Source organism: Hylobates moloch, unplaced genomic scaffold (assembly GCF_009828535.3).
Source record: "Hylobates moloch isolate HMO894 unplaced genomic scaffold, HMol_V3 SCAFFOLD_11, whole genome shotgun sequence".
Taxonomy (NCBI): Eukaryota; Metazoa; Chordata; class Mammalia; order Primates; family Hylobatidae; genus Hylobates; species Hylobates moloch.
In genome coordinates, this window is record NW_026652286.1 from 1868003 (window position 1) to 1884504 (window position 16502).

Here is a 16502-nt window from a genome sequence, read left to right on the forward strand (position 1 = left end):
GACATGCCCAAGGAAGGGGGATGCTAGCATTGGCCGGAACCTTCCTTGTAGGACAGCCTGTGCTCCCTACCTGCAAGGGTCTGTTTTCAGAAGGCCCTGGAAAGAGGATCCCAGAACAGCCTCATAAGAGTTCCAGTCCTGGATGGGTGCGGTGGCTCACGCCTGTAATCCCAGCACTTTGGGAGGCTGAGGCGGGCAGATGACGAGGTCAGGAGATCGAGACCATCCTGGCCAACATGGTGAAACCCCTCTCTACTAGAAATACAAAAATTAGCCGAGCATGGTGGTGTATGCCTGTCATCCCAGCTACTCGGGAGGCTGAGGCAGGAGAATCACTTGAATCCTGGAGGTGGAGGTTGCAGTGAGCTGAGACTGCGCCACTGCACTCCAGCCTGGGTGACAGGGTGAGACTGTCTCACCAAAAAAAAAAAAAGAGTTCCAGTTCTTTCCCTCCAAAGTAGAGTTCTCAGTTCACTTGGAAATTCAAGAATTCAAAGTGGAATCTTACGAGCGTACAGTTGGAAGGAAGGTAAAGCTAAAGAGAGAAAGGACCTTCTTCTAGTGCTCACTCTTTATCCCATGATCTCAGCTACTGGCCTCCTGAATTTCATTAACGTCTTTTCAGATCAGCCATCTCTACAGCTCCTCCCCACTCCCCGACAGGGGCCTGTTGTTGAAGGGCATGACTGAGTGAGCCAGGGTTGCAAGATTGGATGTTTCTGTGGCCTTTCATTGTTCCACGGTACAGACTAACCTTGGGGGAGAACGGACACAGACAAGTAAACCGCCATCAAGAGGTAGTTGCAGGAGCACAGGGCTTCTCTTAGCCTGCAGGGCCTGGCCCACACTGCCCTGAGGATTGGCATAGAGCCAGCAGAGTGCTGTGAGGGGCGCTGTCCCAAGCCCCATCTGACTTCAGTCTGCCTTTCTCTCCCTAGAACCAGCAGAGCCACATGGCGGACAGACAGAGACATGGGGCTGATGAATGCCATTGGGCTGCAGCCCCGGAACCCCACCACCTCAGTGACATCTCAGGGCACCCAGACGCTGGCCCTTCAGCTGCAGAATGCCGAAACACAGACTGAGAGGGAGGTGCCGGAGCCAGGGACAGCCGCCTCAGGTCCTAGTGAAGGTAGGAGCCATGTGGCGCTGGAGGGGGTGGGAGAGGGACCCTAAGACCGAGTGAGTGCCACTTCCCACTCAGGATGCACACCCCCTCCCATGTCTGGGTGATGCCCGCCTGGTGGCATTAAGAGCCTCCTCAGCAGCGACATGGTTTCCCTGAGCTGGGTCACTCGTGCAGCTCGCCTCAGCTCCCACCAAGTACGCTGATGTCCCTCTCCTCTAAAATGTGAGGACCCCGGCTCTTTTTCCAAAGAGAGAGCACAGAAAGCCTGGATTGAAAGGGCTAAAGGGAGACTCTCCCCTGCAAGCTGCCATTCCAGAGAAGTACACCCCAGGCCTTAGCTTCTGGGGCCAAACCACAGCCTAGTGTGTCGTCCCCTTACCAGTGTGGCAGATTTGGGACTGCCCCATGGGAGGACCTCTCACACTCCTGTCACACCTGGGGCTCGTTGACATTTTGGCTGCAGCCTGGCATATCATCAGCCCCTTTCTCTCACCTATTTCAGGTGTGGCTCTGCCACACTCGGCCCTGACTCTCTGTGCCAGCCTCACACTTTTAAAAACCAATTAGCACTTCCCAGCAGCAGAGCTCGAGCCACTTAGGAGTCCATCAGCAGCTGTGTTAAACAGGCTGTTCTCACTCAGTTGCTATCCTCACCCCCTACCTCCAGCCCCCTTGCTGGTCCTAGCTCCAAACAAAGCAGCCTCCAAACAGACACATTTTCTAAGTCTGTGTTGAGCCATTTGCCCAGAAGAGACCATGGGAGGAAAAGCCATGGTGCATGTCAGGCAAAGAATAATAAACGTGCCTATCACCCCAGGGAACGGCTTTCTACACCACTGTCCCCCACAGGGTATTGCATGGTCGCTCTCGATGCCATGAACTGAGAATTTTCAAAGTGAAGTCCCTCTTTGGTCTGTAGCACAGCCCACCTCCTGCATTTGTGCTGGGTGGAAGCCCCTCGCTGGGGCCATGACCATAAGGTGGTGCTGGCTGGAGCAGCCAACCTCCGCTGTGAGCCTCTAGGAGGAGGTGGTGGAAGGCTCCTTCTGCCATCTTCAGGCCCTTTTTTGCAGGTTTCTGTGGACTCTAAGCTGCTCTGGAGTCCATTAGGCCTTTTCCAGGAAGCCTGAGGGCCAGGCAGAAGGGAACCACCACGGGCTTCTCCAATGGAGCCAGCAGGCCAGCCCTCTCAGTAGGAGGCAGACCTCTCAGAGCTCCCAGTAAACCCTGACAGCGGGAGGGGTTTGGAGAAGTGGGCCATTCTCTTAGGCAGCCCCTTCTTTTTATTTTTATTTATTTATTTATTTTTGAGACAGAATCTCACTCTGTCACCTAAGCTGGAGTGCAATGGCATGATCTCGGCTCACTGCAACCTCTGCGATCTCAGCTCACTGCAACCACTGCTTCCCGAGTTCAAGTGATTCTCCTGCCTCAGCCTCCCGAGTAGCTGGGATTACAGGCATGTGCCACCATGCCCGGCTAATTTCTGTATTTTTAGTAGAGACAGGGTTTCACCATGTTGTCCAGGCTGGTCTCGAACTCCTGACCTCATGATCCACCCGCCTCAGCCTCCCAAAGTGCTGGGATTAAAGGCGTGAGCCACCGTGCCTGGCCTCTTTTTTTATTTTTTTGAGATGGAGTCTCACTCTGTCGCCGAGGCTGGAGTGCAGTGGTGCAATCTCAGCTTACTGCAACCTCTGCCTCCCAGGTTCAAGTGATTCTTTCTGCCTCAGCCTCCCTAGTAGCTGGGATTACAGGCGCCTGCCACCACTCCCAACTAATTTTTGTATTTTTTAGTGGAGACGGGGTTTTGCCATGTTGGCCAGGCTGGTCTTGAACTTCTGACCTCAAGTGATACGCCCACCTCAGCCTCCCAAAGTGCTGGGATTACAGGCGTGAGCCACCACACCCGGCCAGCCCCTTATGTATGTTTGTAGTATGTATATATGTATGTGCAAATAGCAGTCACTGGAAGAGTGTGTTGTTTGTTTTTGAGATGGGGGTCTCACTATGTTGCCCTTGCTGGCCTTGAACTCCTGGGATCAAGTGATCCTCCCACCTTGACCTCCCAAAGTGCTGGAGTTACAGGTGTGAGCCACCACACCCGGCCTTTTTTTTTTTTTTTTTTTAATTTAAAGATAGAGTCTCAGCTGGGTGTGGTGGCTCACGCCTGTAATCCTAGCACTTTGGGAGGCCGAGGTGGGCAGATCACTTGAGATCAGGAGTTCAAGACCAGCTGGCCAACATGGTGAAACGCTGTCTCTACTAAAAATACAAAAATTAGCCGGGCATGGTGGTGGGCACCTGTAATCCCAGCTACTGAGGTGGCTGAGGCAGGAGAATCACCTGAACCTGGGAGACAGAGGTTGCAATGAGCCAAGATCACACCACTGCACTCCAGCCTGGGCAACAAAGTAAGACTCTGTCTCAAAAATAATAATAAAATAAATAAATAAAGACAGAATCTCAGCTGGGCATGGTAGCTCACACCTGTAGTCCCAGCGCTTTAGGAGGCCAAGGCAGGAGGATCCCTTGAGTCCTAGAGTTCAAGACCAGCCTGGGCAACACAGCAAAACCCTGTGTCTACTAAATATACAAAAAATTAGCCGAGCATGGTGGCACGCATCTGTAGTCCCAGCTACTCTGGAGGCTGGAGGCAGGAAGATTGCTTGAGCCTGGAAGGTGGTGACTGCAGTGAGCTGTGATATGCCACTGCACTCCAGCCTGGGAGACAGAGTGAGACCCTGTCTCAAATACAAGTAAATAAATGAAATAAAGATAGAGTCTCACCCTGTTGCTCAGGCTGGAGTACAGTGGCGCCATCATGGCTCACTGCAGTCCGAACTCCTAGGCTCAAGCGATCTTCCTGCCTCAGCCTACTGACTAGCTGGGACTACAGGTGTGCGCCACCATGCCCGGCTATTTTTTTTTATCTTTTTTTTTTTTTTAGAGATAGGGTCTCACCATGTTGCCCGGGCTGGTCTTGAACTCCTAGCTTCAGGCAAGCCTCCCTTCTTGGCCTCCCAAAGTGGGAATTACAGGCATGAAGCACTGCGCCCGGCTAGGCAGCCCTTTCTGATCTGATTTCACTGAGCTTTTTTACCATGTGTCAGCCACTTGGTAAAAGTGGTGAAGACAAGTAGGCCTCTCCGTCCTTCCATGAGGAGCTCACAGTCTAGAGAGGGAGATGGGCGCCTAAACTGATAATTGTTTTAGTGTGATGAGGACCTCCGGAGCATAGAGGAGGAGGGGCTGTGCCCAGCCTGTGGGGCTTAGGGGAGACTCCTGGAGGAGGTGGCCCTGAGCCTAGTCTTCAAGGATGAATAGGAGTCAGGTGAAGTAGGGTGGTGGGGAAGCATTCCTGGAGACATGTCTCAGCACATGCAATGGCACCAAGTTCAAAGACGTGTTACTGCATAAAGGACCACTAATTTGTGTTCATGGCATGTCTGGTGCATGTGGAGAACTGACACTGGATGAGTGGGGAGGGCAAGTTACTGGCACTGGGCTGGGAGTGAGGCCTTCAGCCTGAAGGTGACATGCTGGGGCTCTGGGAGCAGGAGCTGCCACGTTCAGAAGTATGGCTGCTGGTGTCTCACCTCCCGGAGAATTCTCTGCTGTTTTCTTGGTTAGCATGCAGCTCATTTCTGGCTTCTAGTCGATTATAAGTTCCTTTCATTCTTTTGGGGGGATGGGGGCAGAGGGTGGGGCAGAGGGAAGGAGCTCTTTTCCCTGGTTTGAGGAGGCAGGACCTGGTTCCTTGTCCCACTATCCCCGCCTCCTGTAAAGTAGAGCAGGCGGTAGAGGATGGCCCCAGCTAAGCTGAGACTCTGGTCAGCGGGAGCAGCAGGCAGAGTGAGACCGGGCAGCTGGCTGCTTCTGCCTGCCTGCATCCCTGCATGCTCTGCCTATACCCTGCACCCACAGCTGTTCCACACACCATACCCCTTTCAGAAACCAGTCAGGGCAGGGGAGGTGTGGGTCAGAGGGTATGGGCACTTGATGGATGGGTGTCAGTGTCCAGCCTTGTCCCTCCTAGGGCAAGGAGCCTTGCTCTGAGGCACTCATACCACTATTCTGTTGTCAGACTCTTCAGGGGAGCCCAGGGATCAGGGCTCTCTTTGGGCCCAGATTTCCCCATGCCGAGGCAGCTGGCAGGTTTTGTATTGACAAAACCAGAGCTGCAAGAGCATGGATAGCGAAACCCTCTGGTCAGGGAGTTCAGCTCTTCTGGGCTGGTCTAGAAGGGAGATCCCACCTGCACTCACACCTGCTACAGGCACCAAGATTTATTTATTTTGTTTTTATTTTTTGAGACAAGATCTCGCTCTTCCATCCAGGCTGGAATACAGTGACACGAACACGGCTCACTGCAGCCTCGCCCTCCTGGGCTCAAGGGATCCTCCCACCTCAGCCTCCTGGCACACGCCACCACACCTGGCTACTTTTGTTTATTTTGTTTGTTTGTTGTAGAGGCAGGGTTTCACCATGTTGCCCCGGCTGGTCTCGAACTCTTGGGCTCCAGTGATCCTCCCGCCCCAGCCTCCCAAAGTACTGGGATTATAGGCGTGAGCCGCCACACTCAGCCACTCAGATTTATTAATGTGGGAAGCCTGCTCTGCTTGTAGTAATTGCTGTTCTGTGGCCTGCCCCTCCCCACTCCCCTTGGCCCTTTTCTGTCAGTTAGCACCAAAGGGCTCCTAGGCTACTTCTCATTTCCTTGTTCTATAAAAATTTGGTTGAAATCCATTCAGCTCTTTCCAGGCCTTCCAGGAGGAGCCCTCCACAGGGACATTTGCACACATCAGCTTCTTTGCATGTTCAACTTTAACAAGAGTTTGACTCCTCCCGGAATTTGACTCTACAGCAAGCTTTCCTACCCTGCTGGCCAAGAGGGTAGCTCGAAAAGGGAGGGAAGCATTTCCTGGGCTCGCTGTTGGCTTCCAGCACTGATCCAGTGCCTCCCTAGCTTGCAGTGGGCATTCAGGGCAAGCATGGAATTAGTGAGTTTAGCTGAGCTGAGGCAAGGCCCTGCCTCCGAGCATGGCTGTGCCCCACTATTTGGAGAGCACCATGGCCGTGCCCCTGACCCGGAGCAAAGACCATCTGAGCCTCCGTTTTGTCTGGTGAAGATGGTAAGTAGACCAGCAGCAGTAGCCTGGGCCCTGGGCCCTGGGCCCTGGGCCAGGAAAAAGCAAATGTGAAGAGGGAGGGGCTGGAACACCAGTACCCCCAGAGGTTAGAGAGGGCAGCTCCTCCTGTGACTCTCTGAGCCTCGGTTCCCTCTTCTGCTCTTCTGGCAGTGAAACCTCTAGAATTAAATATGGTTGCAGGGCATGGTGGGAACTTGTTGATCCTCCCCTGGCCTCTGCTTCTAGAGTGTACCTTAGGACTCGCCAAGGAAGAGACCTCATGTGAACTCTAAATCAATTGCCTATTTTCAAAGACAAAAACAGATGCTTTTGCTACAGAGAAGGAGACCGCAGAATTAACCCCCTGTCTGCCACTGTGCCTGGATCCCTGACTGTGACTGCCATTTCCCTCTAGCCCTGGTATTTTTTCTCTTGAAGAATGTGCCAGCTGCCCTCAGTTGCTTTTAGCCTTGGCTTAGAGCTCCCAGGAGGGAAGCATAGCTCATAGTTCTGTAGGCTGAAGCTGTCCACACCCAGCCCTGGGGGAGCCATTTGTTTGTACATTTTAAAATCTTCCATTCATTCTTTTTTGAGCACTTACTTTGTGTCTGGTATTGTGTTGGCACCATGAATTCAAGGGCACTGTGGAGGGAATTACATTGAGATGAATCCATTGTGTCTCTTCCCTCAAAGAGCAAGTCCAGAGAGAACTAGACATATTAAGTGCTTCTCCCGTGGCTCACGCCTGTAATCCCAGCACTTTGGGAGGCTGAGGCAGGCAGATCACAAAGTCAGGAGTTCGAGACCAGCCTGGCCAACATGGTGAAACTCCATCTCTACTAAAAATACAAAAAAAATTAGCTAAGTGTGGTGGTGCACGCATGTAATCCCAGCTACTCGGGAGGCTGAGGCGGGAAAATTGCTTGAACCTGGGAGGCGGAGGTTGTAGTGAGCCGAGATCTCACCACCGCACTCCAGCCTGGGCAACAGAGCGAGACTCCGTCTCAAAAAAAATAAAACAAATGTTTCTCCCGCAATGGGCAGTTAAAAGACCAGTTTTCCAAGCATCCTTAAGTCTGGAGACCCTGTGAGGAGCCTGGGAGCCCTTTTATTCATCCATACATGTATTTGACAAATACACGCCCAGTGTAAACCCACGTGTTAGACTTGACTCAAAAGAGAATACAAATGAGTCCAGGACCTTCAGGAACTTATAGGCCAGAAGAGAGATGCCACAGCTACAGGAAGGTGTGAAGCACTGTGAGGCCCCAGAGAAGGAGCAGCCCCTTCTAGCTGGGGGACCAGAGAGAACTGGGTGGCAGAGGAGACGGGACAAGAGCATGGCACAGTGTGCACAGTGTATGCCCATCTGTGCAGGCAGGGAGCAGGGCTGCCGGGTACTTGCAGGAATGTGGGGGACAGGGCAGGAAGGTCTACAGCATGATAAGCGTCTGGCCAGAGAGCCCTCAAATGTCAAGCTGAGGAGTTTTGACTACTGTGAGGGCTTTTGCAGCTGCTGGGTTTTGAACAGGGTGCAGACTTAACCAGAGCTCAGTTCATCAGAGCTGAATTAGGATGGTAATAGCAACAGTGTGGAGACTAGACGGAAGGGGAGGAGACTGGAACCAAGAAGCCCAGTTAGGACACAGTCATAGCCATAGAGAGGGGTGGCCAGGCCTGGAGCCATAGGCAAGCAAGCAGTGGGCTCAGACTTGAGTGCCAGCAGCAGGGCCTCCCCCAGAGCCTGGGAAAGCCCATCCGGGGCTTTCTGGGGGCTTGGCTGCAGCAGCGCCCATAAGGCCCCAAGGCAGCCTGTTCTGCCCCTGGTAATCTACTGGAGAAGAGCTGAGCTGGGTGCGGTGGCTCACACCTGGTAATCCCAGAACTTTGGGAGGTCCAGGTGGGTGGATCACAAGGTCAGGAGTCTGATACCAGCCTAGCCAGCATGGTGAAACACTGTCTCTACTAAAAATACAAAAATTAGCCGAGTATGGTGGCACATGCCTGTAGTGCCAGCTACTCGGGAGGCCGAGGCAGGAGAATTGCTTGAACCCGGGAAGTGGAGGTTGCAGTGAGCCGAGATCATGCCACTGCACTCCAGTCTGGGCAACAGAGCAAGACTCTGTCTCAAAAAGAAAAGAGCTGAGAGTTCACCAGGCACAGCGCCCGGCACAGTGCACTCCAATGCCAGCAGGCCTCAGGGCAGCCACGGCACGCCCCAGACCATGCTGTGAGGACTTCAGTGCACAGAGTTCTTAGAAAGCATTGGGGCTACAGTGAGCACAGGGAGGGCCCCAGGGGGCGTCCCCAGGCAGCCCACATGGCTCCCAGGGTAGAATCTCGGTGGACACCAAGGCCATAGGTTGCCCTTTTTCTTCTTACCCTCTGCCCCACTGTTAGAAGGCTTTAAACCCTGAAGACGGGGTTGACCCAGTACTCCGAGAGCCCTTCAGGTTTTCTCTCCTTCTGCCCTGGGAGCTGGAGCCGGGCGTCCCAGGAGGAACTGGGGAAGGGCAGCCACCTCGAGGGATGGAGGGCAGCGCTTTATCAGGGGATGTCCAGAAAAGCAAGAGGGGACATAACGCTGAGGAAGATCGTCTGAGACTGGGGCTGGGTGCAGTCACTCACCCATGTTATCCCAGCACTTTGGGAGGCCAAGGCAGGAGGATTGCTTGAGTCCAGGAGTTCAAGACCAGCCTGGGCAACATGGCGAAACCCTGTCTCTACAAAAAGTACAAAAAATTAGCCAGGTGTGGTGGTGCGTGCCTGTACTCCCAACTACTCGGGAGGCTGAGGTGGGTGGATCGCTTGCACCCGAGAGGCTTAAGCTGCAGTGAGCCGTGTTTGTACCACAGCACTGCAGTTTAGGTGACATAGCGAGACTTGGTCTCAAAAAAAAAAAAAAAAACCTGTAGAAAGAACTAGAAGCGTGAGGCTACCACGTACTAACAAGAAGGGTGAGAGATCTCTTGGGGCCTTAGATGCCACCAAGCTGTGAAACTGGCTGGCCTGGAAATCCAACTCTAATGAGGCAGGCAGAGAGAAGGGAATGGATGGGGTTAGGGGAGCAAAGAAAGTCTCATAAAAATAGCTGCTGGCAAGTACCCCAAAAGGAAATAAAACTCACCAACAAAACCCCCAGAACTGCAAAATCCCAAACAATAGCTGATGGAGACAAATCAGCAGTTCAGTGGCAGTGGAGCCATCCCTCACAGCCTGAGAGCCTTGATCATAGTTGCCCACGGTCTTCGCCTGGTTCTCACCCTACCAAGAGCTGAGCAGAAAGCTGGAAGGGAGGTCCCACAGCGATAGAGCTCCACTGCTGCAGACCCCCAGTTAATCACAACAGGCACCGTTGACCAAGTGCCTGAGCTGTGCATTAGCTCCTTTTCTCTCTCCAGCACCGTGCAAGGTAGATGTTAGGGATTTTTTTCAAGGTCACCCAGCAAGCAAGTGACAGAGCTGAGATTTGAGCTGAAGTCTTTTCTGTTCCCACACAAAGGAATGCTCAGGCCTTTCTGGAGAGGGAGTGGTGGACAGAACCTTCTCTCCCTCCCCAGACCTGGGGCCTGTGCTGGTCAGTTGACTCTCTCCTGGGAAATATGGCATCAGGCATTGAGCCCCAGGAGAACAATAACTGGGGAATAGCTTGTGAAGACTGGGGGGTAAAGGGAAAGAAGAGAAGGAAACAGCCCTTCCAAGGAACAGTTAAAACTCTCAGCTTTGGCCGGGCGCGGTGGCTCACGCCTGTAATCCCAGCACTTTGGGAGGCCGAGACGGGCGGATCACGAGGTCAGGAGATCGAGACCATCCTGGCTAACACGGTGAAACCCCGTCTCTCCTAAAAATACAAAAAGTTAGCCGGGCGTGGTGGCGGGCGCCTGTAGTCCCAGCTACTCGGGAGGCTGAGGCAGGAGAATGGCGTGAACCCCGGGAGGCGGAGCTTTCAGTGAGCCGAGATGGCACCACTGCACTCCAGCCTGGGCGACAGAGCGAGACTCCGTCTCAAAAAAAAACAAAACAAAACAAAACAAAAAAACTCTCAGCTTCTGACCAGGTGCGGTGGCTCACGCCTGTAATCCCAACACTTTGGGAGGCCTAGGTGGGTGGATCGCCTGAAGTCAGGAGGTCGAGAGCAGCCTGGCCAACATGGTGGAAACCCATCTCTACTAAAAATACAAAAAATTAGCCAGGTGTGGTGGGAGCCTGTAATCCCAGCTACTCAGGAGGCTGAGGCAGGAGAATCGCTTGAACCCGGGAGGTGGAGGTTGCAGTGAGCCAATATTGTGCCACTGCACTTCAGCCTGAGTGACAAGAGCAAAACCCCATCTCAAAAAACAAAGGCTGGGCGCGGTGGCTCATGCCTGTAATCCCAGCCCTTTGGGAGGCTGAGGTGGGCAGATTACCTGAGGTCAGGAGTTGGAGACTGGCCTGGCTAACATGGCGAAACCCTGTCTCTACTAAAAATAACAAAAATTAGCTGGACGTGGTGGTGGGCACCTGTAATCCCAGCTACTTGGAGGCTGAGGCAGAAGAATGGCTTGAACCCGGGAGGTGGAGGTTGCAGTGAGCTGAGATCACATCATTGCACTCCAGCCTGGGCGACAAGAACAAAACTCCATTTCAAAAAAATAAGTAAATATGGCCGGGTGTGGTGGCTCATGCCTGTAATCCTAGCACTTTGGGAGGCCGAGGAGGGTGGATCACCTGAGGTCAGGAGTTCGAAACCAGCCTGGCCAACGTGGGGAAACACCGTCTCTACTAAAAATATAAAAATGAGCCAGGTATGATGGTGCATGCCTGTAATCCCAGCTACTTGGGAGGCTGAGGCAGGATAATTGCTTGAACCCAGGAGGCGGAGGTTGCAGTGAGCCAAGATCACGCCACTGCACTCCAGCTTGGGTGACAGAGCAAGACTCTGTCTCAAAAATAAATAAATAAAATAGGCCGGGTGCAGTGGCTCACGCCTGTAATCCCAACACTGGGAGGCTGAGGTGGGCAGATCACGAGGTCAGGAGATCAAGACCACCCTGGTTAACATGGTGAAACCCTGTCTCTACTAAAAATAATAAAAGTTATCTGGGTGTGGTGGTGGGCACCTGTAGTTACTCAGGAGGCTGAGGCAGGAGAATGGTGTGAACCCAGGAGGCAGAGCTTGCAGTGAGCCGAGATCGCACCACTGCACTCCAGCCTGGGTGAAAGAGTGAGACTCCATCAATTAATCAATCAGTCAATCAATATAAAAATAAAAACTCTCAGCTTCCTCAGGGGCTTTGAGGAGGTAACACAAAACTACGCTGAAGGAAGACAGCATTGTAATGAAGCAGAGCAGACTGTTTCCCTTTGGGCCACACCCATAGGGTACCTACTGTGTTTGTAGAGAAAGGGTGGCATACCCCAGCTCAGCCCTAGGTCTGCTGAGTTTCCACAACAGGGAGCGGGCAGACAAAGCCAGCTGTCTGAACCTGCCTCCTTGCCTGCTAAGCTGCCACTGGTGCTGAGAGAACTCACTGAGGCCAACCTGCTGCCTTCTGGGCCAGTGCTGCCTCTTGACTGGCCATCCTAGGCCTCAGTTTCCCCACCAGTAAAACAGAAGTATGGATTGTGATCATTTTGGGGGTTTTGTCTAGCTCTCAAGACTCGGATTGGTTTTCACAGTGATGGAGCGAGTCTTTCTCTATCCTGCGTTTAGTCAAGTATCCCCCAGTTGCTACCAGTGGCTGCCCACCTGCCTCAGAGGCCCAGGCCAGCAGCCAATTCGCTCTCTCTTCTGCTTTGTACCTGCCAGGTGAGGGTTCAGAGTATGGTGCCAGTGGAGACGACGCGCTCAGCAGGATCCAGAGGCTGATGGCGGAGGGCGGCATGACGGCCGTGGTGCAGCGGGAGCAGAGCACCACCACGGCCTCCATGGGCGGCTTCGGCAACAACATCATCGTCAGCCACCGCATTCACCGCAGCTCTCAGACGGGCACTGAACCCGGTGCTGCCCGCACCTCCTCACCCCAGCCCTCCACCTCTCGGGGACTGCTCCCAGAGCCCGGGCAACTGGCAGAGCGAGCCCTAAGCCCCCGGACAGCTTCCTGGGACCAGCCTGGTACCCCTGGGCGGGAGCCAACCCAGCCAACCCTGCCCTCTTCCTCCCCTGTCCCTATTCCTGTTTCCCTTCCCAGCGCTGAGGGACCAACCCTCCACTGCGACTTGACCAATAACAACCACCTTCTGGATGGTGGCAGCAGCAGGGGGGACGCTGCAGGCCCTAGGGGAGAACCACGGAACAGGTAGAGACAAACGTTGCACTGGTGCCTCCCCTCGAACCGCCAAGCAGAAACCGGACCTCACAGCTGACTGGGAACTGGACATGTGGAAGAGCTGCTGGCTGCATCAGGGAACAGGAGGAGGAGGAGGAGGGTCGGGGTGGAGAGGAAGATCAGTCAGTGGGCAGGAGACAGTCGAATGGGCAAGGCCTGCCTCGGGGAACTAGAACCTTCCAGGATCTGGAGCCCAGGAGAGCCACACTCTGGGCTTAATGTGAATAGAGGAGCAAGTGGGTATCTGCCAGGCACCCCACTTTCTCCTAGTAACATGGGCTCAAGGGACTCAGCCCTGGACAGAGAGCCTCCAGAGAGTGAACAGTCTTCCAGATCTGGGCCAATCATCCTGGACAGAGGCCCCCGAGGCAGCTTTGCCCTGTCCGCCTGTTGGGTGGGCAGAGCCACCAGGAGCCCAGAAACAGGAGGAGTGGCCTGGCCCCCAGAAACCACCTCCAACTCTGAGCCTTCCAGAGCTTCAGCCTGTCTTCGTCCTTTTACCCCACTGAAACCAACAGGCGTCGGGCCAGGCTCCTAGATTCTTGAGGACGGGGACTTCGGCATTTACTAATGGGGGACTACTGTGGGGTAAGGGGGCAGCCTGCTTGCCTGATGCAGGAGGGGGTCAAGGGACAGTGGGCAGGTCCTCACTCAGGAGTGGGGGGTGTAGGCTGGCCGGCCCCCAGGGCTTGTCCACCAGTCTCCTCCTCCCCGCCAAGGCCTTCAGAGTAGTGCCTGTGGGTGTCAGTATTACCTGAGCCTAGGCCAAAGCTAGCCCAAGGCTGGGGAAGGGGAGGAGACTCCAGCTCAGAATGTGAGGTCTCGGTCTGATTTAAGGTGTTGCATGTGGACTCTTAACTGTACGTGTAGTTTCTAGTGGAGAAATCAAGGCTCTGATCATTTTGTTTTTCGTATGAAAATGTGATTTCCTTTCTGTTTGTAACTCATCATGGAAACATTGTGGTGGGAGGAGAGGGGATAGTCTACAGCTAATGAGGGAAACACCAAAGACCACATCATTAAAATGATGACATGCCCCTCGCCAGGCTCCTCTCCCTCATTTCCACGGAGGATGGGGGAGGGGTGGGGATTGGGAAGTGAGGGGCATTGAACTGGGCCAGGCCCAGGTTCTCCCGGCACTGTTTCTGGTGCTCTCCTAGTGGGGTGCAGTGGACCTATCTGACCCCTTCGCCAGAGCTGGTCAGGTGAGGGCTGCCACCTCTGCTTCATACCACTTCTCTGTGCACCACCACTTCCTCCTTCCCCAGGGCCTGCTACAGACTGGGGCCACCTTCCAGTGCCGGGGTGAGTATGTAGGAAGGAATGACGGAAGGCTGTTCATCCCAATAGCTTCCCACCCAGGACTACAGGCCTGAAGTGATGTAACTGGCCAGAAAGCTGGATCCCCTCTAGTCCTGGGAAAGCATGGTGTCCAGCCTGCTAGGCAGGTGGAGGGGCTTGGTCCTATCTGCAGGCAAGGTGCCAGTTGCTAGCTGCTCACGTCTCCCTTGACTGTCTGCCCTACAGTGGCCGAAAGGCCTGCTCTATTCGTGGGCTTTGACTGCTTGAAAGCTTGCAGCTGGCCGGGCGTGGTGGCTCACGCCTGTAATCCCAGCACTTTGGGAGGCCCAGAGGGGCAGATCACTTGAGGTCAGGAGTTCGAGACCAGCCTGGCCAACATGGTGAAACCCCATCTCTACTAAAAATACAAAAAAGTTAGCCAGGCGTGGTGGCTCGCACCTGTAATCCTAGCTACTGGGGAGGCTGAGGCACAAGAATCGCTTGAACCCTGGAGGCAGAGGTTGCGGTGAGTCAAGATCACGCCACTGCACTCCAGCCTGGGCAACTGAGTGAGACTCTGTCTCAAGTGGGAAAAGGATATTTGCCCCTACTCTTCAAGAGCTCCAACGGAAAATCCAAGCACTACCAGGGCTTTTTGCCAGCAGCACGTACTTTTGAGCATTTGTGTGTGTGTGCACCCAAATCTGTCCCTGATGCCATGGGGCACTCAGAATTCCAGGTTCTGCTCCAGCAGAGACAAAACCAAAAGATAAGTTGGCAAGCAAGAAATACAAAACCATGGCAAGAGTTAGGAAGACTCTTATTTTCTAGAAGATTATGTATTAGTGGACTCTGGACTGAAAGACACATCACTGAGCTGTGTGACTTTGGGCAAGCCATTTGCCTTTTCTGGGCTTCACTTTCCCTTGTTAGGATGCAGGGCTTGTACTACACAACCTCAAAGTTACTTCTAGTTCTGTACTTTGGAATCATTGAAGCCCACTGAGCACACAAGTGGTTAGGGCAGGCTTCCTTTCAGAGGTGGGATTTAGACACCTGTAGTCTCTAAGTACTTGGGAGGCTGAGGCAGGAGGATCACTTGAGCCCAGGAGTCCAAGTCCAGCCTGGGCAACAAAGTGAGACCCTATCTGCTTGTGTTGCCCAGACTGGAGTACAATGGCGCCATCTCGGTTCACCGTGACCTCCATCTCCCAGGTTCAAGCGATTCTTCTGCCTCAGCCTCCCTAGTAGCTGGGATTACAGGCATGCGCCACCACGCCTGGCTAATTTTGTATTTTTATTAGAGATGGGGTTGCTCCATGTTGATCAGGCTGGTTTCAAACTCCCGAAATCAGGTGATCTGCCCGCCTCGGCCTCCCAAAGTGCTGGGATTACAGGCATGAGCCACTGTGCCCGGCTGACCCTATCTCTTTAAAAAAAAAAAAAAAAAAAAAAAAGTGGCTTTGAGCTAAGCATTGAAGGATGGAAGGAGAAGGGAGCCCACTGCCCCACATCCTCGCCCCACCACCCGTAGGAGGAAGAATTCCTTGGTCTGATAGTGAGTCCTGTTAATTTGTTTAATGTAAACCACGTGCCAGGAGTCAATGTGCGTTCTCTCTGTCAATCCTCACAAAAACTCTCTGAGGTCATTACTGCTGTTACCCCAGAGCACACAATTAACTGGCAGAGCCAGAGTTTGAACCAAGTAGTGTATGATTCCAGAGTGCACACCTCAGCCAGTCACTTCTACAGAAGGAAGACAAGGTGTAGGAGAAACAGTGGAACCCTGACTTGTTCTGTTGCTTTGGGGAAAAGGGTATGGGGAGGCCCCTAGGGATGAAGTGGTCCAAATTTGTTTTTTGGGTTTTTTTGTTTTGTTTTTTGGGTTTTGTTTTTGTTTTTGAGATGGAGTCTCACTCTGTCGCCCAGGCTGGAGTGCAGTGGCACAATCTCGGCTCATTGCAACCTCCATCTCCCAGGTTCAAGCGATTCTCGTGCCTCAGCCTCCTGAGTAGCTGGGATTACAGGTGTGTGCCACCACACCCAGCTAATTTTGTTTGTATTTTTAGTAGAGATGGGGTGTCACCATGTTGGCCAGGCTGGTCTCAAACTCCTGACCTCAAGTGATCTGCCTGTCTCGGCCTCCCAAAGTGCTGGGATTGTGGGTGTGAGCCACCACCCGGCCAAGGTGGTCCAAATTTGGACCTGCCAGGCCTTATCTCTGCTGTCTCTGGATGGTGCCAGCCACCCTCCCCAACCTCCCTGCCCCCCATTGGAGGCCTTTGTCAACACCTCCTTGTCCCCACACCAGCCCCTTTCCTTAGAAAGCCCTTGCCCAATGTCAGAGCCTGTCTGGTGGTAAAACCTTTGCAGGCCCCTTACACATCACGAGGTTGTGGCCTCACCAGGGCAAAGATAGGGGCAGTCCCTTTTGGAGATGAGGAAATAGGCTCAGAGAAATTCTGTTGCTTGTCTGCTGACCTAGTGGCATCAAAAGCAGAGCAGAGAAACCACCAGGTCCCCTTGTTCCCAATTCAGCTCTCCAGGGTTCCACCGTGGGTTCTTGGGGTTGGGAGATTGAGAGAGGTCAAAAGCCCCTTCATAACAGGGATTGTGGAGAAATTAAAGTGACTTTGCCTGCCAGCTTCTGGA

The 16502-nt window shown here is 53.5% G+C and overlaps 1 protein-coding gene across 8 annotated transcripts in view; it reads left to right on the top strand.

The window, feature by feature from the left end:
* The window catches only part of AMBRA1 (autophagy and beclin 1 regulator 1), a 199824-nt gene extending 186197 nt beyond the window's left edge, over window positions 1-13627 (top strand). For all 8 annotated transcript variants that reach the window (XM_032166118.2, XM_032166120.2, XM_058424555.1 and 5 more), the window contains 2 exons: window positions 939-1132; window positions 12050-13627. In XM_032166118.2, coding sequence (XP_032022009.1) covers window positions 939-1132; window positions 12050-12543 — 688 coding nt within the window. In that variant the 3' untranslated portion in view covers window positions 12544-13627. The remainder of the gene's footprint in view (window positions 1-938; window positions 1133-12049) is intronic.
* The last annotated feature ends 2875 nt before the right edge of the window (window positions 13628-16502 follow it).